General features: G+C 42.2%; 1 protein-coding gene across 1 annotated transcript; it reads right to left on the bottom strand.

Moving 5' to 3' along the window:
- Positions 1-24: 24 nt before the first annotated feature.
- Positions 25-23883, bottom strand: LOC120024266 (myosin-binding protein H-like). The gene is made up of 12 exons (XM_038968465.1): positions 23666-23883; positions 15983-16120; positions 14798-14965; positions 11672-11760; positions 11222-11417; positions 10823-10962; positions 10220-10379; positions 9929-10065; positions 7911-8103; positions 1645-1704; positions 473-515; positions 25-354 (listed from the first exon to the last, which is right to left on the bottom strand). Exons 1-10 carry the CDS (start codon positions 23853-23855, stop codon positions 1661-1663), a joined length of 1455 nt encoding a protein of 484 aa, XP_038824393.1. The 5' UTR covers positions 23856-23883; the 3' UTR covers positions 25-354; positions 473-515; positions 1645-1660.
- Positions 23884-23975: the final 92 nt, after the last annotated feature.

Genomic DNA, 23975 nt, shown 5'->3' on the forward strand with positions numbered 1-23975 from the left:
AAGGTTTATTCACCAAAACCAAAACATGAATCAAAATCTTTATTGTAACAAACATTCCGAGGTTTTACAGCTTTAATCTCCAATCAGGAACAATCGATTTGTTCTATATAATGGAGACCTATTCAGAATGACATTGTGAGACAGACAGTTGTTGACATCTGAGTTGTGGACATGGATATTAACTATTTCAGAGAGTACTAGGGGAAAAATACAAATAAAGGGGACACATGTTTAATCTTCATAAATATAGGATAGGGTGGGATAGGTTAGGATACAGAGGTTGTAGGTAATAACAATTTGATTGTATGTTCTTTCCAGTTATATGTACATTTTTTCCCAGCATCCAGCACCGTCCTGTAGAAAAACAAGTGGCATTTATAACTTTCAAACTCACTGAATCTTTCCAAAAACCTATTTCACATCAAAAGAGAGAGATAGGGTACAGTTTTAGAGCACATAAAGTGGGCCTCACCTTTTCTTGTAAAGGCCTCATTCAGCTTGCTTCTAACTTGGGACTGTAACAGGTGTAAATAACAGAACAGCTGTCAATTCACATGCCATATTTAGCCAACTGAGGTGGCTAGAACTGCAGTAGCAGGCCTACAAAAGGCATATTCCAAGAGCTTAAGTAGGCTACTAATAGATAAACAGTTACAGATGTAGGATCTTAATTTGAGCCCGATTCCTTCAAGGGAAAAATTATCTTACAGCAACAGGAAATGTGCAGGAAATTCTCAGCAACAAAAGTGATCACATTAAAATCCTACATCTGTATGACAAAGTATATATATTTTTTTAAAGCCAGTATAAATATTAATGATATCACACATAAATTGTTATTTTGTCGTGTCCACTGTGGAAATTCAACACCCTGGGGGGTGACAAGCTGCTTGCATTACAGTGGATCCTGGTAGTAAATCACGCCGTCTCGCTGGTCCCTAATGGGCCCCCTACTGCTGAGTCAAGGAAATGTGATTTAGTCCCCCAACTGAGTGTATGTGGAGCCATTACAGGAGTAATTTATGAGCAGCAGCTAGTACTGGCACTCAGACCCTTGCAATGGGGATGTGGCCTCTCCATGTAAGTCCAGCCTTGGAGAAGATGTACCAGCACACAAATAGACTCTGATACATATTAAAATAAACTTTGGTGCTAAATTCTCAGGTTTCATAGGTATTTTTTTATTACTAAGTGACAATATGATGGTTAAATCTAAACTTTCTCTCCAATAATATAAACGTACTCTCCTTACCTTCCTACTCTTCTACATTTGCACACACTGTACATTTTTCTATTGTGTTATTGACTGTACGTTTGTTTATGTGTAACTCTGTGTTGTTGTTTTTGTCGCACTGTTTTGTTTTATCTTGTTCTCAACTGGCCTACCTGGTTAAATAAAAGTGAAATAAATAACAAATGTAAAAAAACAAGACCAAAGTCAAAGCAAATTAAATGCCAATATGGATTTAAATTTAAAAAAAAGTAAAGACATGGTTAAAGCCAGGTATTTTAAAGATGTGTAGTTTGTATCAAAGAGGCCTTTATTTGTTGATTCACACTCAACTTCTGTATTCAGGCCAATTTTGTAAATTGAAGCCCACTTTCCATATGAAACCGTAAAATATGTCAACAAGAGTGACTGACCTGTATGCATGTGCATTCACTCTGCCTCCTTGTCTTTGTCAGCATCTGCATAAACAGGCTCTGTTGAGGTAAATATCATTATTTTAGTGATCATGAACCAATGGCAATATTTCCACAGACTGATTCAAATACAACAAATAACGAGATCTAAATTTGCATGGATAATGCAAAATGTAAAAACATCACCGAAACAAATGCTAAAGCAGAAATACATTTGATTGCAAAAGCAGTGTCTATATTATAGATGAACTCGGTTTATACTTTGGTGAGGCTTCTTCCTCGGATACACCCTCGTATAAGAAAGCACTTAAGTTACATTTTACATTGTAGTCATTTAGCAGACACTCTTATCCAGAGTTGCTTACAGTTAGTGCATTCGTCTTAAGATAACAAGGTGAGACAACCAGGGCCTAAAATTTTTGGTCCACCAGCCACAGTGGCAGGTAGATTCAAAAAGATCTATCAGCCACTCAGATATTTTACCGGACACATTTTTTGTAGTTGCCATAATTACACACCCAAAATAAATAAACGGAAAAGCATGCTTTGTAATGTTTCTAAAAAAGCAAATGTATCACTAGTAAGAAGAAATGTGGTATATTGCTCAGTTTCGTTGAATGTTTTGTGACCTGAGTCTTAATTAATTAATGAATGTTAAAAAATCTCAGGATTATAAAGGGAAAACCAGCCACGTCGCGGATACCGACGCCTCACTCCAAGACAAGCTTAACACCTTTTTCGCCTGCTTCCAGGAAAACAACACAGTGCCTCCGTCGGAGGCCCTGCTGCTCACAAGGACTGCAGGCTCCTGATCTCTGTAGCTGACGGGAGTAGAACTTTTAAACATGTTAACCCTCGCAAGGCTTCTGGCCCAGATGGCATCCCAAGCTGCATCCTCAGTGCAGGCGCAGACCAGCTGGCTGGAGTGTTTACGAACAAATTCAATCTCTCCCTATCATAGTCTGTTGTCCCCACTTGCTTCTATATTTCCACTATTGTTCGTGCATGCAAGAAAACAAAAGGTAACTAAACTCAATGACTATCGCCCAGTACGCTCACTTCTGTCATCATGAAGTGTTTTAACAAGCTAGTCAAGGGCCATATCACCTCTACCTTGCCCGACACCCTAGACCCACTACAATTTGCATACCTCCCCAACAGATCCATGGACAACGCAATTGCCTTTGCACTGCACACCGCCCTATCCCACCTGGACAAGAGGCATACCTATGTGAGAATGCTGATCATCGACTACAGCTTTGCTTTCAACATCATAGTGCGTCACTCGTCACTAAGCTCAGGGCCCTGGGTCTGAACTCCTCCCTGTGCAACTGGATCCTGGACTTCCTGACATGCTGACCCCAGGTGGAGAGGGTAGCCACAGGGGTGCGTGCTCAGCTCCCTCCTGTACTCCCTGTTCAGCCATGACTGCGTGGCTAAGCACATCTCCAACTCAGTCATCAAGTTTGCTGACAACATGACAGTGGTAGGCCTGATTACCAACAATGACGAGACAGCCCACAGGGAGGAGGTTAGAGTCCTGACGGAGTGGTGCCAGGAAAATAACGTCTCCCTCAATGTAAAAAAACAAAGGGTCTGATCGTTGACTAAAGGAGACAGAAGAGGGAGCACGCCTCTATCCACAGGGGCTGCAGTGGAGAGGGTCAAAAGCTTCAAATTCCTTGGCCGCACATCACTGAGGACCTGAAATGGTCCCACCACACCGACACCTTGGTGAAGGCACAACAGCGCCTCTTCAACCTCAGGCAGCTGCAGAAATTTGGTATGGCCGCAAAGACCCTCACAAACTACTACAGATGCACCATTGAGAGCATTCTATTGGGTTGCATCACCGGTTGGTACAGCAACTGCACCACCCTCAACGGCATGGCACTCGGGGGGGGGGGTGATGCGGTCAGGTCAGCGCATCACTGGGGTTACGCTGCCTGCCCTCCAGGACATTTACAGTACTTGATGTCAAATGAAGGCCAAGAAGATCATCAAGGACCTCAGCCACCTGAGCAACAGTCCGTTCACTCTGCTACCATCCAGCAGACTGAGACAGTACAGGTGCATCAGACTGAGAAACAGCTTCTATCACCAGGCCATCATACTGTTAAACAGCTTCTATCACCAGGCCATCATACTGTTAAATAGCTTCTATCACCAGGCCATCAGACTGTTGAACAGCTTCTATCACCAGGACATCAAACTGTTGAACAGCTTCTATCACCAGGACATCAAACTGTTGAACAGCTTCTATCACCAGGACATCAAACTGTTGAACAGCTTCTATCACCAGGACATCAAACTGTTGAACAGCTTCTATCACCAGGACATCAAACTGTTGAACAGCTTCTATCACCAGGACATCAAACTGTTGAACAGCTTCTATCACCAGGACATCAAACTGTTGAACAGCTTCTATCACCAGGACATCAGACTGCTGAACAGCTTCTATCACCAGGACATCAGACTGTTGAACAGCCATCACTAGCTGGCTAACTGCCCGGTACTTAGCCCTGCACCTTGAGACTTACAGTATGCCCTATGTATCTAGATAGTCATTGAACGCTGGTCACCTTGTGGGGAAATCCAGCACGGAGCCTTTTTAAGAGCGCATCAGCAGTAAGGAAAGAGAAAATAAAGACAGCTCGTTCAGCTCTTTGGGGAGGAGCTCTTGGGTGGCGCGACAGTTTGATTGTGTGTGCTATGCTGCAGAAGTTGTTTGTATTCAGCGTGTGTAGTTTATAAAGAATTTAACTCAATCATCGGTGTGACCGCTCTAGGTCGTGGTTGTTATCGTTTGGGACCTCGCCGGTTATGGATCGCATGGATTAGTAGCAACATTGTTGCGAAGCTTTGACATACAAACCATCGGACGGTCAGACAGTACGCCTGAAGACCACAGCTAAGATCTCTCTTGTTCTCTTTCTCTCTTTCATCTGTCGTTCCAGTGCTTTACCTTGCAACAGACTTTCTATTTTTCAAATGCTCTTCACAGTGAAGTTCATTAGAGCTGGACTATTATTGCCCTGCCAGAAGTATTTGGGTGGACATTTTAGTTAAAAGGGAGGTTGCTTGCCAGTTGTGTATTGTAATTTGAACTGTATTGAGGTGGGGTGTACTAATGACATGTGGCCGATAAGATTGTGGACATTTTTAAGGCATTTGTTGTGTTTATGAACACCCCCCACAGTCATACCCTCTGCACTCCTCCACGTGAAGATAATACATATTACTGCAAATCCTCTGTTGATGACTGGGTTCTTTCTTGTATGAAGTTGCTGTTCAATTGCTCTGCCATTATTATTGTATGAGGTATTCTTGGTGGGGTTACCCCTGTGCTGTGATGTGGGTTTTATAGGGTGTGCATTCTATTTTCTCTCCACTGGCTATCTGGTAAACAGGCTACACTCTAGGCAGTCTCTTCTGCTGATGTGTGTGGGTCTGGTAGTGGTACTCTCTCTATTCTACTCTTTTCCTTTCGGCATGGTTAATACCTGCGCCCGAACAAAATCTTTATCTTTACCCCTCTCTAATAAATACCGCTACAACCTCATTCTCAAATCAAAGTTTATTTGTCACGTGCAGTGAAATGCTTACTTACAGGCTCTAACCAATAGTGCAAAAAAAGGTATTAGGTGAACAATAGGTAGGTAGAGAAATAAAACAACAGTAAAAAGACAGGCTATATACAGTAGCGAGGCTATAAAAGTAGGAGGATACATACAGACACCGGTTAGTCAGGCTGATTGAGGTAGTATGTACATGTAGATATGGTTAAAGTGACTATGCATATATGATGAACAGAGAGTAGCAGTAGCGTAAAAGAGGGGTTGGTGGGTGGTGGGTGGGACACAATGCAGATACCCCGGTTAGCCAATGTGCGGGAGCACTGGTTGGTCGGCCCAATTGAGGTAGTATGTACATTAATATATAGTTAAATTGACTATGCATATATGATAAACAGAGAGTAACAGCAGCGTAAAAAGAAGGGTTGGGGGGAGGGCACACAATGCAAATAGTCCGGGTAGCCATGTGATTACCTTTTCAGGAGTCTTATGGCTTGGGGGTAAAACTGTTGAGAAGCCTTTTTTATCCTAGACTTGGCACTCTGGTACCGCTTGCCATGCGGTAGTAGAGAGAACAGTCTATGACTGGGGTGGCTGGAGTCTTTGACAATTTTTAGAGCCTTCCTCTGACACCGCCTGGTGTAGAGGTCCTGGGTGGCAGGGAGCTTAACCCCAGTGATGTACTGAGCCTTACGCATTACCCTCTGTAGTGCCTTGCGGTCAGAGGCCGAGCAGTTGCCGTACCAGGCAGTGATGCAACCAGTCAGTGATGCAACCAGTCAGGATGCTCTCGATGTTGCAGCTGTAGAACCTTTTGAGGATCTCAGGACCCATGCCAAATCTTTTTAGTTTCCTGAGGGAGAATAGGCTTTGTCGTGCCCTCTTCACGACTGTCTTGGTGTGTTTGGACCATTCTAGTTTGTTGTTGATGTGGACACCAAGGAACTTGAAGCTCAAGAATGGGCGCGTGCTCGGTCCTCCTTTTCCTGTAGTCCACAATAATGTCAGTCTTGGTTACGTTGAGGGATAGGTTGTTATTCTGGCACCACCCGGCTAGGTCTCTGACTTCCTCCCTATAGGCTGTCTCGTCATTGTCGGTGATCAGGCCTACAACTGCAAACTTAATGATGGTGTTGGAGTCATGCCTGGACATGCAGTCGTAGGTGAACAGGGAGTACAGTACAGGAGGGGACTGAGCTCGCACCCCTGGGTAGCTCCAGTGTTGAGGATCAGCGTGGCAGATGTGTTGCTACCTACCCTCACCACCTGGGGGCGGCCCGTCAGGAAGCCCAGGATCCAGTTGCAGAGGGAGGTGTTTAGTCCCAGGATCCTTAGCTTAGTGATGAGCTTTGAGGGTACTATGGTGTTGAACGCTGAGCTGTAGTCAATGAATAGCATTCTCACGTAAGTGTTCCATTTGTTCAGGTGGGAAAGGGCAGTGTGGAGTGCAGTAGAGATTGATTCATCTGTGGATCTGTTTGGGCGGTATGCAAATTGGAGTGCGTCTAGGGTTTTTGGGATAATGGTGTTGATGTGAGCCATTACCAATCTTTCAAAGCACTTCATGGCTACAGACGTGAGTGCTACGGGTCTGTAGTAATTTAGGCAAGTTGCCTTTGTGTTCTTGGGTACAGGGTCTATGGTGGTCTGCTTGAAACATGTTGGTATTACATACTTAATCAGGGACATTTTGAAAATGTCAGTGAAGACACCTGCCAGTTGGTCAGCACATGCCCGGGGCACACGTCCTGGTAATCCGTCTGGCCCCGCAGTCTTGTGTATGTTGACCTGTTTAAAGGTCTTACGTCGGCTACGGCGAGCGTGATCACACAGTCACCTGGAACAGCTGATGCTCTCATGCATGCCTCAGTGTTGCTTGCCTCAAAGCGAGCATAGAAGTGATTTAGCTCGTCTGGTAGGCTCGTGTCACTGGGCAGCTCGCGGCTGTGCTTCCCTTTGTAGTCGGTAGTAGTTTGCAAGCCCTGCCACATAAGACGAGCGTCAGAGCCGGTGTAGTATTCTGTTTATATACTGTTTACTCGCTGTGTATGTATATACTGTATTCTCCACATAGCTCATCCTAATATACCTTTCACTGTACATTACCATATTATTTTCCAAATTATGTTCTGTATTCTGTCTATACACACCAAGTATTTATATTCTCACTCTAATAAATCTACTTGGAATGTTAGTTCTTGATTTCTTGTTTAGATTTTTCAATATTGTGTATTTGAGAGACATTTTACTGCACTGTTGGAGTTAGAAGCACAAGCATTTCGCTTCACCTGCCTTAACACATGTAAATTTGTGTATGCGATCAATAAACTTTGATTTGATTTACCAAAATTCACATCATTGCTTCTTCAGAAAATTGCAGGAAATGAGAATAATTTATATATTCTGTTCATGTTTTATGAGAAACTTATGCAAATTAATGAATATTCTTCATTTTGCTCTGTGTGACCACCTGCCAACGTGGCTGCTGAAATAAACATTCTACCCGCCAATACCAAAATCTACCCACATTTGGCGGGTGGCGGGTGTCAATGTTAGACCCTGGAGACAACCACATACCACAATCGTAGTAAGTAATTTTTTTCTCAATAGTACAGAAGTTATCAGCAAAGTCGGTACTAGTAGGAAAAATATATAATTATTATTTCTCTTCTTACCACAACTACTACTTACTTTTGACCTCCAGCTTGCAGCCGGTGTCGACCTTCCCCAGTTGGTTCTCAGCTCTGCAGACATACTCTCCACCGTCATATTGGCCAGGCTTACGGATCTCCAGGGTGCAGATGCCCCCTGTGCTGATCATCCTGTACTTGGGGTTATCCATGTTGTTGAGGATCATCTTGTTCTTCATCCACATAATCTTAGGCTGCAATGACACAGTACGTCATTTCTATGGTTCAGATCAATTGTTTGAATTTTTAAGTTTTATTGTCAGCAGCTAGGTTTCCATCCAATCACGCAAATATTCTAAAATCTGCATTACAAATATGCAAATTTTCCCACCTGACTTGCTGCGGATAAAAATCAGTGTGCGATGACATAAGCAAAAAAGTACATTTTGTGTGCCCTAAGTTTTCATGTACCGAATAAAATTCTAATGTTCAATGTTTTTCCATCGCATTATCAACTCTACCGATAGGTTTGTTAGATAAGAGAGAGAATATTTTTATTTGTCAAATGGCAGTCAAGAATCGATCATCATGTCACCAGAGTAAACCATCAGCATTTATTGGAAAGGAGCATCAAGCTCATCACTCTGCACCTTCCCCACCCTATGCAGTTCATCATCATTTATTTCATCTGTAGTTTAATCAACTGCAGGCTTTCCTGAGATGTAGTGGGAGGACCACAACCACCATATCATCATGTGACTCCCAGTTTGATTTGATATGATGGTTATTATATCAATATTTGAGCATGAAGGCATTTCCACAGCCATTTCTCACATCATTCATTTTACCTGCACAAAAAGATCCCACCATGTCAAACAAACAAATTATCTGTCTGCGTTTATAAAATTTCACCGAAACGTTGTTTCCATCACAGCTGTCTTTATTCTTTTTTTTTTATACAGTATGACTTTAATCATAACTGTGGATGGAAACATGATTAAAGTCACAATTGTTTACTTCAGTTTCTGTGTACTTGGAGTATTTTACTATGCACCCTACTAAATCTGATCCGCGCATTGCAAAGTGGACATACCTCAATGAAAAATCTAATTCCCCAATAAAGGAACATCACATTAATTATCAGCCGCCAGATGTATACTGATCTCCATGGGAATGGAACCCACAACCCTAGCATGCAAGTACCATGCTCTACCAACTGAGCCACACACACACTCACTCGCTTAGCTATATTGGTTTCTAAGCCCTTTTCTTTGATGTAACAGCTATTCGGAAGACACACTGTCTCTAGGGTGCATGAGACAGGGGCACTGTGTGGCTCAGTGTAAATGACCCCCATGGTCCCCTCAAGGCAGGAATGTCACACATTTGACCCTTCAAACCCCTCTCTGTCATCCACCCACCCAGCTGGCCAGGGGTCCAGGGCTCCGCTCAGAGACTCAGAACCTAATCCTGTACGGAGGTAAATTCCCAACCCCCCCCCCCCCCCCCTATGCCAAATGCTGCTTTGCTGTGACAACTGGCAACCCAGTGTATCTGGTGGGGGGGTGGGGACAGGCTGGAAGCCTTCAGACAGCAGGCTGACAAGGAGACTAAAGATCCTTCTCATACCAGCTCTGCTATGAGTAAATATATTGACAGGGACGGATGGACAGGAGTGTGTGTGTGCGCATGCGTGTGTGACATATGTGTATCCACATCCATTAATATTTTCCAGGGAAAAAGTGAAGGCGCACAAGAAGGTGTAATCGGTCCGCACTCAAAAGGTGGAGCATAAAGCCTACTCCATTATTCAATGTTTTTAAGTCTTTTCACTGCATCAGAGATAGCGTTCACAGACGTTTCAGCTTCACAGCCTTCTTCAGTGGTGAAGGGTGAAGGGAAGGCACAACTGGCAGCTGTCTGTGTGCATGGGCCTGGCATGTGGAGCCATCGGCATTACAATCTCACCCAACAAACAATGAGTGGGTGTGTTAGAATCTTAGCAGTTTTGCTAGCCTAGCCTACAAGTTCCATGAATAACCTCCAGTACTGAGCTGGTTTGAGAGAGGGAAGGTTTACCTTGGGGGATCCCCTCACAGAGCACAGCAGCTTGGTGCTGTAGCCAACAGTGGTGGACCTGTCGTTCAGAACAGTGGTGAACTTGGGAGCCTCGGTGAAGTCACGCTCCACGAACGGGGTAGGTTTATAGTCAATAACTGAAAAACAATGAGACACGAGCATGGATTAGGTCTTAAATAGGGACATCTAGCTAAAAGGAGACTTTACTGTCCCACTCCTTCTAACATTCTCCAACATTTTAACGTTGCAGGGGGATGTTTTTAGAAAGGGGTGGTGTGGAGAATGTCTCACCCTCCTTCACAATGGTGGCTTCTTCCTTGGTCCTGGCACATTCCTCACTGAGTCCACACTTGTTCTCTGCAAAGATCCTGAAGGTGTAGGTGTTGCCCATGATGAGGTCTGAGATGGTAGCGTTTAGTCTGGTGTAGTGCTCCAGAATGTTGAACCAGTCCTGGGCAAGACACCATATGAGCATTAATTATATTTTAAAGTCTTATTATAGGAATTTTCTTTTCTTTTGGGGTCTATTTTTTGTGTAAAGTGTACTGAGATGTACCTTTAAATAAAGTTTGTTTGGATTGGATGTGATTATGTGCGGTAGGTAGCCTACTGGTTAGAGCGTTGGGCCAGCAACTGAAAGTTTGCTTGATTGAATCCCTGAGATGACAAGGTAAAAATCTGTCATTTTGCTCCTGAACAAGGCACTGTTCCTAGGCCGTCAGTGTAAATAAGAATGTGTTCTTAATTAACTGACTTGCCTAGTTAAATAAAAGGTTAAATAGAAAAATTACAGGGATAATATTTGCTGCTGAATCAATGGGAATTGTGTAAACGAGTTGGCTACAGAAGTTGTCATTCACTTTGGCATTATAACGTAAGTGACGGGTTTCTCACCCCGGTTTTCTTGTCAGCCTTCTGGACGGTGTAGCCTGTGATCTCTGTGTTTCCGTTATCTTTAGGTGCGGTCCACTCAAGGGCAACATTGAATCCCCAGACATCAGCAACCTTAATGCTGGCTGGTGGCCCAGGCAGCTCTGTGGGTGAGCAGACACAGAGATATAAGGTTCAATATGGGTTGCATCATTAGTATCAATCAACTCACAACAACTCAATCGCTCTCCAGGTCAGTTAGGACTAGGTCCAGGACTTCTTCCTGATCACATGACCTGACCAGGAACAACACCTGGCCCTAGTTATTATCAAAATATACCATGACAGTCAGAGGCTAATGCTACGTCATGAACTGTTTGGAAATGAAAAAAAGGTTGGATAGTCTAATACAATTTGACTTACCAATAATCTGGATAATGATAGCAGCTTTGTCTTCAAAGTCATCCACCTTCACGCACATCTCGTATGAGCCAGAGTCCACTCTCTCTGCTTGACGGACGAACAGGATGCTGTCTGTGTCAGATGTACGGATGTTGGCCCTCTTTGGGTCAAGGGGCTCTCCATCCTTTAACCAGCTAACTACTGGCTTAGGCTTGCCCTAGGACAGTAAAGAACACAAGGTTGGGCTCAATCAATAGTCTAACTTACATCTGTATGGACATGCTACAACATCAAATGATTTCACATCATGCCCAGGAGACTTTACTGACAATGTGATAAAACTCTAGCCCCTAGTAACATTAAATAGTAAATGTGCCTATAGCTAGGGTCCAATTGTTTAAAAATCCTGCTCAGGTCATGTTGTCTAGACAAACTCCCAGGCCTACTCATCATCTCATAATGCAAACTCACAGAGAAGGGGATGACAAGGTTGATCTTCTCACCAACTTTCTTGACATACCTCTGCCTCAGGAAACGAGGCAAGCGGACTTTGGGGCGAGCTACAGACGGAACAAACAGTTTACAAATAATAATAATCAACCTGTTCAAATAAGTAAAATCACTGAAACACTTTATGGATAGGATACTTTAGAACAAGCATTTGAATATGTATCAGAAAGAATTAAAAAACAAATCCTCAAAACCCACTCTGTACCTTGGAGACAGATTATCCTGTATTCCAGACCATATCTAGTTGGGAACCAACCACCTGCTGAGTCTAGCAGAGTTACACTCATCAGAGCTCTAAACTGGTCCCATCTGAACTCAGACCATCTCAGAGCTCTAAATTGGTCCCATCTGAACTCAGACCATCTCAAAGCTCTAAACTGGTCCCATCTGAACACAGACCATGTCAGAGCTCTAAACTGGTCCCATCTGAACTCAGACCATCTCAGAGCTCTAAATTGGTCCCATCTGAACTCACACCATCACATCAGAACAGGTCCCATCTGAACTCACACCATCGCATCAGAAATATAAATAGAACACATGATGGAGATCTATAGTTACCCCAGCTCACACTGTTATACAGGCTGCATTAAGAATCACACTCAACTTGATACTGTACTGTAGATTCTCCTCGACCATAGGGTTCCCCACAAACACATCAGTCACAGCAAATGGCTTGCTGTATGTGTTAAAACATGGACAGAACGGTTGATATTTGTAACTAACTAATAACAGAACATAGAAACTATAATTGAATTCCCACTCCTAAAAAAATCTATGCACTAGTGCCATGGGATGTCCAGTGCTATAGGCAGAAATATGTGCTGCTATCAGAAAATGAATGAAAAAAACCAACCAACCCACTGGGTATCGGTCATGGTAGAGTTAGGTGTGTTTCTCTGTGGAGCGTTCCAACTTGACACTCCTTATGAGGGGATCAGGTCAAAAGAGAACTGCCCTGTCCCTGTCAGTCTGTGGCATATTTAAAAATAAACACTGAGTCCCTGGTCGTCTCAAAGGACTTAGAAGGCATACAAGACATTAGATCCCTCCCCTGTCCCCACCACCTCTGTGTAGACTGGACACTTTGGAATGTCCCCAACCCCCAACGATTACACTTGTCACCATCGCACCATCGCTGGCTTGTCACTTCTCCAGCACGCATTCTGACTTGGGAATCAACCCGATGCCAAACCTTCCAAATTCAATCTGTGTTAATTAGCAGACACATCCGAACAATTTTCCTAAGGATTTGTGGGAAAGTTAGAGGTTTTTCCATTGTGTGGGAAACCTGACGCATCTATTGGTGGACCAATGGCTAAGTTTGACAATGGGACTTGGACATTGACAGTCCTTGGGGTTCAGGTTTCATTCCCCTCCGATAAATATCTCCATTACACATTTGATGATCTCTCTTTACATAAATTACTTTTTAATTGACTCAGTCTTTTTTTTGTAGGTCTACCAACTATTTACGATTTTACTGTATGTTTAGAAATTTTGACTCTGAATAAAACACAAAATCCAGGGCCTACCACTGTATACAGTCAATTAACTTGATTCCATGATGATTGCTGTAAATTCAGCCAGACCGCACAAGATTGACTTCGAAATTGGAAGTCTGTCCATGTCCTGAGGATGTAGGGAAATGCCTTCAAAACCAGTCACAACAGTGAACGCTATTACCATCAAGGCTTGGGTATTGTGGATGAGGGGTGGCAGATTAATGTAATCCCATGACTCCGGATTGTTTGGCATAGGAATTTTTTACCCTATGCCAAACCTTAACTAACAAAACGATGCGGAGCAGGAGAAGCGTGTCAGAAACAATTTTAAATTTGGAGCAACTTTGCAATTTAACATTTGGAGAAAAGTGCAAAAACATGTATAATTCCGCAGTGAGACTATGAGAGCGTGTTGGTAAATGAAGATGCTTGACTAATCATTAAAAGTTATCATTGAGGAAGACTAAAAATTACTTCTCCTGAATGCACAGTAAGAAGACACCGGTGAAAACATGCATCCAAAAGGTGTCAAAGGTAGTACTTTAGGCACTTAACAACTGGGGAGCTGCTCCATGCTTGGACTGAGGAGTTCTACCACCCTCTTGGTGGGAATAATCTGAGAAGACCACTTGCATTACTCTAACAGGCCAGGGATGTGCCAAGCCAACGGCATTTGGATATCTGAGATGGAAAATATATCTGGTTCTCCCTAGCTATTTCAACGTCTGCTGTTTTGAAAAGCTATTTCAACAATAAAGACGGACACCGCCCATCACAAACAGTTTGGACATGCTGCTATAGCCACCCGGTAATACAGTACTGTCCACTTGAAGTACGTGGAAGAAAACCATCACATCTTCTGGTTGGCAGAAATGGACCATGGTATGCTTCTTAAGTAAAGTAGCTCAGGGCTGTGTGTGTGTGTGTGTGTATTATATGTGACCCGTTTCAGGAAACTAGGTGTATGTTGCACATCACTATTTCACAGCGTCATACCCAAGAAGACTTGAAGTTTGTGGAAATGTGAAATGAATGTAAGAGAATATAACACATTAGATCTGGTAAAAGAAAATACAAAGAAAAAACCAAACGTTTTTTTTTATTTTTTTGTACCATGATCTTTGAAATGCAAGAGAAAGGCCAGAATGTATTATTCCATCTCAGGCGCATATGTGCTAAGTTCTAAACTGATCCAATGAACCATTGCATTTCTGTTCAAAATGTTGTATCAAGACTGGCCAAATGTGCCTAATTGGTTTATTAATAACTTGTCAAGTTCACAACTGTGCACTCTCCTCAAACAACAGCATGGTATTCTTTCACTGTAATAGCTACTGTAAATTGGACAGTGGCGTTAGATTAACAAGAATTTAAGCTTTCTGCCAATATCAGATATGTCTATGTCCTGGGAAATGATCTTGCTACTTACAACCTACGTTATCTCAACCGTCCCGTAGGGGACCCACCGATCCTGTAGAGGTTTTAATCAATTTTAGAATAAAGCTGTAACGTAACAAAATGTGGAAGAAGTCAAGGGGTCTGAATATTTTCCAAATGCACTGTATTGCTTTTCTTTGCTTACCCCCAACCTCCTTGACCAGAATGGGATCGGCGATGGTAGCAGGGGGGCTGCGGCCACCGGAGTTCACAGCCACCACCCGGATCAGCAGCCGGTCGCCGGTAGTCTGGTTCTTGATGACATAACGACAGGACACGGTCAGGTCCTCGTTGACTGCTTTCCAGTCTTCGGCTGTGACAGGAAGAGGACAATATAGAACAGTGACAGAACAGTTAACACACTGAGGACAATATGGAACAGTGGCAGGAGAATGAACACAGTGAGGACAATAAGCAGCAGCTAACAGCTGATTTTTAAAAAATCCTTTATTTAACTAGGCACGTCAGTTAAGAACAAATTCTTATTTATAATGACAGCCTACCCCGGCTAATTGTGCACCGCCCTATGGGACTCCCAATCATGGCCAGATGTGATACAGCCTGGATTCGATGCAGGGACTGTAAGGACATCTCTTGAATTGAGATGCAGTGCCTTAGACCGCTGTGCCACTCGGAAGCCCAAAAATTTAAGTCCTGTCATTTTATTGCACCATGCATTCATACATGCAGGTCTTATTATTCTATCTGGGCCCAAAACAATATTTTTAAATAGACGAATCAAGAAGATTCATGTATAAAAATATATTCTGTTGTGTTTTCAGGGTGCATTACCGCATTTGCAAGGTCAACCGTGTAGTTGCATAACTTGAGGTATCTTCTCTGTCATTTGACTTGAGTCTGTTACTGACATTAGCATTAGGTTGGAATCTAAAAGCAGGCACCAGTTAGTTCATGACACTGCCAGAAATGCCTCTCTCCTTATAGCGAGAGGTTAGGTACGGTATAAATCAACTAGTGACATGCAGGGAAGAGTCGCAACTGATAGGTCTGACCAACCAATAAAATATAATTCACAATTGTATCGGCTAACAGTGTAACGGAGCCTCATTGTAAGGTGTTAGGTAAAACAATCAATAAACATTTTCATACGGTTGTGATTAATTCTCAGTTTTACCTTCGATAATTCTCTGTTTTACATCAGAGATGTACAAAATCCAATGGGACAACATAACAGCATTCAAGAACTTAGTAGTTAAAGGGTAGCCTGGTCCGAGATTGGTCATGCCCATGACCGTAGGAATTAGCAAGACTGCACAAACAGATCTAAGACCAGGCTAGTTAAGGGCTGAAGTGGGCTTTAAGGACTTACTTCCCTCCTTGGTGATTTCCACAGTGTATCCATCCAATCCAGAGTTGGCCGGAATGGTCTTTGGAGGCCTCCAGGTGATGGTCACTGAAGAGTCACTCTTGTCCTCCACTGTCACTTCCAGGGGCTCGCTGGTGGGCTCTGCAGTTTGGAAACGTAAACACAATTCAGACAATGTACAACTCAAGACGCAACAGGAAATAATTTGCCTTATTGGATTAGCATTTCAAAGGAAACATGGCAATAGGGCTCTACAGTTTGGAAACGCAAACACAATTCAGACGACGTACAACTTGAGGACATGATGTTGGGTTATCATATGAATGATAAAAATGGTAATAGGAGAACGTGTGAAGAGCTCCGTAACGGTTTGACCAATCTTTCCTCAGCTCGTTGGGTTGGTTTACCCTTTGGGGCTGGAGTGGGGGTGGAGTGAGGGTGCTTTGTGGGGGGTTCCTCTGTGGGGGCCACATCAGCAGGAGCAGATTATGTTAAATGTGCATTTATTTAAAGGTTAGAGGCAGCAGGTATGAGAGCAGTGTTCTTGAATCAATTCCAGCCAATCCCATCTCTTTCTGAATACCTCTTGGTTGTCCAGTAGAAAGATGAAAACAGTCTACACCTATCCAATGCTCTATGGTACACTGTAGTCTTTAACTAGGGCCGGGAGTGTTTCCTGGTACACTGTAGTCTTTAACTAGGACCCTGAGTGAGTGTTCCCTGGTGCACTGTAAATCTTTATCTAAGGCCCGGATCATTCCCTGGTACACTGTTATCATTAACTAGGGCTGCGAGTCTTCCCTGGTCAGGTCATGGGGACAGGAAAAACTTTAGCCCTATATGTATACCAAACTACATACACCTTAACATGATCCCATACTGGAATGGATTGGACATATTCAGATGTGAAGGTATCAGTGATCCATTTCACAAGACAGGGTCTACCTGTCGGCAGCAGCATCAGCTAGTGTTAGTTACATGTTAGAGATTCATCTAATTAATTAATTCAAAAGACATACGAGCCTGGTCCCAGATCTGCTTGTGCTGTCTTTTATGTCAACTATAAAAATGAGCATAGCAATTTTCAAGAAAGACAGCACAAAACATATCTGGGACCAGACTAATAAGGGCCTAACATGATGGTGAAAATGCTCAAATATCATTGAGATCCTTTAGCGCTATTAAGTTAGGGCTCTATTCAATCTGTAAAGCTGAAGCGTTACAAATTCCGCGACATCTTTTTAACTTCTTATGGCTGCAGGGGCAGTATTGAGTAGCTTGGATGAAAGGTGCACAGAGGTGCCCAGAGTAAACGGCCTGCTCCTCAGTCATAGTTGCTAATATATGCATATTACTATTAGTATTGGATAGAAAACACTCTGAAGTTTCTAAAACTGTTTGAATTATGTCTGTGAGTATAACAGAACTCATATGGCAGGCAAAAACCTGAGAAGTTCCACTTCCTGTTTGGATTTTTTCTGAGGCTGCTAGATTTTCAACCAAGCTCCCAATGAAATTACAGCGAGATATGGATGAGTTTTCACTTCCTACGGCTTCCACTAGATGTCAACAGTCAATAGAACTTTGTCTGATGACTCTAATTTGAAAGGGGGCCGAAGGAGACAGGAATGAGTAATCACTGCCATGAGGTGACCATGCATTGAACATGCGCGTTCACGTGAGAGGCAGCTCCGTTCCATCGCTCAACTGAAGTCAATGTAATTCTCCGGTTGGAACGTTATTCAAGATGTATGTTAACTTCTTATGGCTGCAAGGGGCAGTATTGAGTAGCCAGTTAAATCGTGCCCATTTCAAACGGCCTCGTACTCAATTCTTGCTCGTACAATATGCATATTATTATTACTATTGGATAGAAAACACTCTCTAGTTTCTAAAACCGTTTGAATTATTTCTCTGAGTGAAACAGAACTCATTCTGCAGCACTTTTCCTGACCAGGAAGTGGAACGTCTGAAATCGATGCTCTGTTCTTCTTCATGCCTATACATGGGCACAAGACCTATTAGTATACATACACGTCATACACCTTCCTCTGGTTGTCAAGAGGCTGTGAGAGAAGAAATGAGGTGATTATCTCGATCTGAGTTGGAACACATGATCTTGGAATCTCGTGTCCACCATTTTCGGTACTCTGAATAGCGCGAGCTGGACAGTGTGATTGCCTTTTGTTTAGCTTCCGTTATAGGCGACTACAATCTCCGGCTTTGATTTTATTTGATACATGTCACCATATCATCGTAAAGTATGTTTTTTCAATATGGTTTCATCAGATTATTGAAATTTTTTCGGGAGTTTTGCTGTGTTCCGTTCTCTTCCGTTTGTTGACATGGAGAGTGTCGTGGCACCCGGCTAGCGCGCTTGCTAAATGAAGAGGGAAAGTGTCCGTTCTGAATCCAAACAACGACTGTTCTGGACAAAGGACACCTTGTCCAACATTCTGATGAAAGATCAGCAAAAGTAAGACCCATTTTATGATGTTATTTATATATCTGCCGTAGTCGCCGGCGCCCAAGTGTTTCTGGCTATTGTGCTAAGCTAATATAACGCTACATTTTGTTTTCGCTGTAAAACACTTGATAAATCGGAAATATTGTCTGGAATCACAAGATGCCTGTCTTTCAATTGCTGTACACTATGTATTTTTTCAGAAATATTTTATGATGAGTATTTAGTTATTTGGCGTTGGTGTCTGTAATTTTTCTGTCTGCTTTCGGTGCAATTTCTGACTGTAGCTGCAATGTAAACTATGATTTATACCTGAAATATGCACATTTTTCTAACAAAACATATGCTATACAATAAATATGTTATCAGACTGTCATCTGATGAATTTGTTTCTTGGTTAGTGGCTATTTATATCTTTATTTGGTCGAATTTGTGATAGCTACTGATGGAGTAAATAACTGGTGGAGTAATGAAAAATGGTGTCTTTTGCTAACGTGGTTAGCTAATAGATTTACATATTGTGTCTTCCCTGTAAAACATTTTAAAAATCGGACATGTTGGCTTGATTCACAAGATGTGTACCTTTCATCTGGTGTCTTGGACTTGTTAATGTGTGAAAGTTAAATATTTAAAAAAAATATATTTTGAATTTCGCGCCCTGCACTTTGAGCTGGCTGTTGTCATAAGTGTACCGACGTCGGGCTTGCACGCCAAACAGGTTAACAACATTCTTAAGATTGATTCAATACATCGTTTGACATGTTTCTACTGACTGTTACGGAACTTTTGGACATTTTGTCACGTTATAGTGGACGCGCTTTGTGACTTTGGAATTGTTTACCAAACGCGCTAACCAAAGTAGCTAATTGGACATAAATAACGGACATTATCGAACAAATCAAGCATTTATTGTGGACCTGGGATTCCTAGGACTGCATTCTGATGAAGTTCATCAAAGGTAAGGAAACATTTATCATGTATTTTCTGGTTTCTGTTGACTCCAACATGGCGGCTAATTTGGCTATTGTTCTGAGCGCCATCTCAGATTATTGCATGGTTTGCTTTTTCCGTAAAGTTTTTTTGAAATCTGACACAGCGGTTGCATTAAGGAGAGGTATATCTATAATTCCTTGTGTATAACTTGTATTATCATCTACATCTATTATCATCTACATTTATGATGAGTATTTCTGTTGAAACGATGTGGCTATGCAAAATCACTTGATGTTTTTGGAACTAGTGAATGTAACGCGCCAATGTAGACTCAGATTTTTTTTATATAAATATGAACTTTATCAAACAAAACATGCATGTATTGTGTAACATGAAGTCCTATGAGTGTCATCTGATGAAGATCATCAAAGGTTAATGATTACTTTTATCTCTATTTCTGCTTTTTGTGACTGCTATCTTTCGCTAGAAAAATGGCTGTGCTTATTGTGGTTTGGTGGTGACCTAACATAATCGTTTGTGGTGCTTTCGCTGAAAAGCATATTTGAAATCGGACACTTTGGTGGGATTAACAACAAGATTACCTTTAAAATTATATAAAACACATGTATGTTTGAGGAATTTTAATTATGAGATTTCTGTTGTTTGAATTTGGCGCCCTGCACTTTCACTGGCTGTTGTCATATCGATCCCGTTAGCGGGATTGCAGCCATAAGAAGGTAATTTCCGATTGAGCCGACATATGCAGCTAAAGCGGGAACATTGCCTTTAACTTAAGGATAAGAACCTTTTTTTAATTTTCGCCTAAAATGACATACCCAAATCTAACTGCCTGTAGCTCAGGACCTGAAGCAAGGATATGCATATTCTTGATAGCATTTGAACCGAAACACTTTGAAGTTTGTGGAAATGTGAAATGAATGTAGGAGAATATAACACATTAGATCTGGTAAAAGATAATACAATGAAAAAAAACGTTTTTTTTTTTTGTTCCATCATCTTTGAAATGCAAGAGAAAAGCCACAATGTATTATTCCAGTTTAGGCACAATTTAGATGTTGGCCACTAGATGGCAGCAGTGTATGTGTAACGTTTTAGACTGATCCAATGAACCCTTGCATTTCTGATCAAAATGTTGTATCAAGTCTGCCCAAATGTGCCTAATTGGTTTATTAATACATTTTCACGTTCATAACTGTGCACTCTCCTCAAACAATAGCATGGTATTCTTTCACTGTAATAGCTACTGTAAATTGGACAGTACAGCTAGATTAACAAGAATTTAAGCTTTCTGCCCATATCAGATGTGTCTATGTCCTGGGAAATTAGCTCAACCGTCCTGTGGGGGGGAACACTGATCCCGTAGAGGTTATTAACCTCTTCACTGTAACATATTTATCTCTTTACTCACGTACCGGCACATTCTATCCACATACTTTAAGCTTGTCATTTTGTAACATCTAGTAAGATATTTTGAAACCTTTAAAATCAGCTTTTGTTCTAACATCTCTCTAGCATTTAATGAATATCAGCCGCTTCTGATGCTGCTGCTGAGGGCGAAGCCCCCGCTGGTGGTAATAGTCTCACTACCAATCCACAGGGTGCCAGGTGACATCTTCATCATCATATGCCTCTCAATATGGATATACCTATTTAAAATAATCGCAAATCACTTTTGGCTAACAACTCCTGAGAGCTTTATTCAATCCGCGTCGCGGAAGTTCAGCTTTACACCGTGATTGGAAACTTAAGTAGCCTAATCAAGACAAACTTCTCTCATCTTGGCTTTACCCTTGACAGGTGCCTCAGCGACAGCTGAAGCTGCACCTTCCTCGCCCAGCAGTGGCTGGCGTTAGATATTAGTTTGATTACCAGCCTATAGGCAACTGATATTAAGTAGTTTATATGCGCTGTAAATTATGACTTCTGTATATTGCAATGCGTGGATACCATCTGGCTCACCAGGCGCCTCCGCGGCAGCAGGCTCAGCAACGGCTGGTATTAGATTTTTTTAGGAATTTGTTTGATTACAATCTTATTGGCAACATATATGATGTAGTTAATGATATGTTTTGGGGCGGCAGGTAGCCTAGTGGTTAGAGCATTGGACTAGTAACAGAAAGGTTGCCAGATCAACTCCCCGAGCTGACAAGGAAGAAATCTGGCATTCTGCCCCTAAACAAGGCAGTTAACCCACTGTTAGGCCGTCATTGAAAATAAGAATTTGTTCTTAACTGACTTGCCTAGTTAAATAAAGGTCAAAGAAATATGTAAATGAAGTATTGCAATGCATGCATTACCCTCTGTTTTAGCAGGCGCCTTTGTGGCGGGAGGAGCTGCAGCTTCCTCTGTAGCGGGCGGTATTCGATTTGATATTAGATTGATTACTAGCCAATAGGCAAAATATATGATGTAGTTAACAGAGCTGTGGTCAATTCTAAATTGAGTTGTGAATTTAATTTGAATTGGCCACCCCACACAGGAAGCAACATTTGAATTAAAGGAATTAGAATTGAATTAAATTAAATTCAAATGACTTATTTATTATTCTATCACAATCAACAACAACAAAAGGTACATCATATGTGGTTACCAATACCATGGAGCATAAGAGTGAAACATTCACTTTTTTTAACTCATTCTCCAAAATAAAATTTAAAAAATTACAGTGGTATGGAAATGCTCTAAGATCATGTTGTGGGTTGTCTATAATAATTCAAAATTCCATTAATGTTTTTAAATAACAGGAGAAAAATGAAATCCACAGAATGCAATAGGTCATGGGTGGGAACAATCACTTATAATCAAACTACATTTTGAAATGGTATGCCTATATGTATTCTTTGCGTTAATAAGTGGCATATCCTTTTGATAAAAGATTTGTCAAATGAATTAGACTTTCATGTTTCATGTCTCAGTTGAATTGCTTTGAATTTAGTTATACTTATTTTTAACTTCCATGGGGGAGCCTGGTGGGCGGAGCTATAGCAGGACAGGCTCATTGTCATAACTTGAATGGAATAAATGGAACTGAGTCATTAATATGGTTTCCATATGTTTGAGATGGTTGATTCTATTCAGTGCTTGACTTGGACTGAAATAGTTGTCGGCACTGTTTATATTTAGGTGCAGGAGCTCCACAATACTTTTGAGCTAATATTCTATAAGAGGAACAGGAGCTCAAGCAGTAGACAATGTGACGTGCTGGTACTTAGCTCCATTACCCCATTGATTCCATTCCAGCCATCTCACCTGCCCCATTGATTCCATTCCAGCCATCTCACCTGCCCCATTGATTCCATTCCAGCCATCTCACCTGCCCCATTGATTCCATTCCAGCCATCTCACCTGCCCCATTGATTCCATTCCAGCCATCTCACCTGCCCCATTGATTCCATTCCAGCCATCTCACCCGCCCCATTGATTCCATTCCAGCCATCACAATGAGTCTGTCCTCCTATAGCTCATCCCATCAGCCTCCTCTGTTCTTTAGAGTTACCATTAAAGAGTAGCCTACTCCCGTGCACAATAGTTTATCCAGGGAATCAGGGCAGGCAAGGATGCACAACGGATGGAACACTAATATAAAATGAAGAAGGTTCATCAATATCTCTTATATACAGTGAGATATCTAACAATCAGCATGCAATTGGGTAGAATAAGCAAGCATGGGATACTTGACCCTGTAGTCAGGCTTTCAAGTGCCTTACACAACCACTTACACGACACGTTGTAGGCTTGTGGTTAAAGGGCGCAACAAGCCCGCAATTATTCTTTTACACATTGGCCTCTAAAAAGTAGGGGCTTCAGTGCTTTACTGTTATCTCATATGAACTGACCGTGGACGAATGTTGCTTATTTTCTTTGCAAATGGTGTGGAAAAATAGATAATCTCAAAATACATGTAAAGGAATAGTTCGCAGGGTTTGGCGGCGCGCAATGGATGCAAGTGCAATCTTGGACCAAAAACGGAGAGGCTATTTATAGAAAGCAGCCCTTGAAGAGATCCAGTGACAAAGGGACCAACATAAGACCTATTATCTCCATCGAAATATTTGATGTATAAAGACCCATTAACAAACAATATCAAAGTTTTGTTATCCTGTCAACTTACGAAAATGTCACTTATAGCCCCTTGCGCACCAAACAAACGTAGCCATGGATCATCCATCCAGTCCAGAGAGGAGATCAATGATATTGACAAAGTAGCCCACATGTGTTTCTGCTAAAAGCCCAACCGAGACTCATTTCATGAAGCACTATCGCATTACCATCTGGAGGAGGGGGTGTGGGAGCTTTGGGCTCCTCAGGCGCGGGTTCTGCGGGAGCCTCTCCTTCTGCTGGAGCGCCCTCAACTGGGGCCTTTCCCTCCGCAGGTGCAGTCTCTGCCGGTGGAGCTTCGCCCTCGGCAGTGGAAGTAGCCTCAGCAGGTGCGGCTTCAGCGGGTGCAGCGTTAGACATGGTGGCGGTTTCTGCTGCTACTCCCAAAGTCATTAAGTCCTCAAAGAGTCATCACTCTAGAGGAAGTGGCAGGCTATGTAGTCGGTGGTAGCAGGCTCCACCCCCTAATGCATTTTATGT

The sequence above is a fragment of the Salvelinus namaycush genome, chromosome 2 (genome assembly GCF_016432855.1).
Source record: "Salvelinus namaycush isolate Seneca chromosome 2, SaNama_1.0, whole genome shotgun sequence".
NCBI lineage: Eukaryota > Metazoa > Chordata > Actinopteri > Salmoniformes > Salmonidae > Salvelinus > Salvelinus namaycush.

Bases quoted from the DNA above. Each gene is read 5' to 3' on its own strand.
- LOC120024266 (XM_038968465.1), bottom strand. From the start codon at position 23,855: ATGTCTAACGCTGCACCCGCTGAAGCCGCACCTGCTGAGGCTACTTCC. The intron at 10,066-10,219 runs GTGAGACATTCT...ATTGTTTTTCAG, and splicing joins AGCCACCATTGTGAAGGAGG to TTATTGACTATAAACCTACC. The intron at 8,104-9,928 runs GTAAACCTTCCC...GTGTCATTGCAG, and splicing joins CTGTGAGGGGATCCCCCAAG to CCTAAGATTATGTGGATGAA.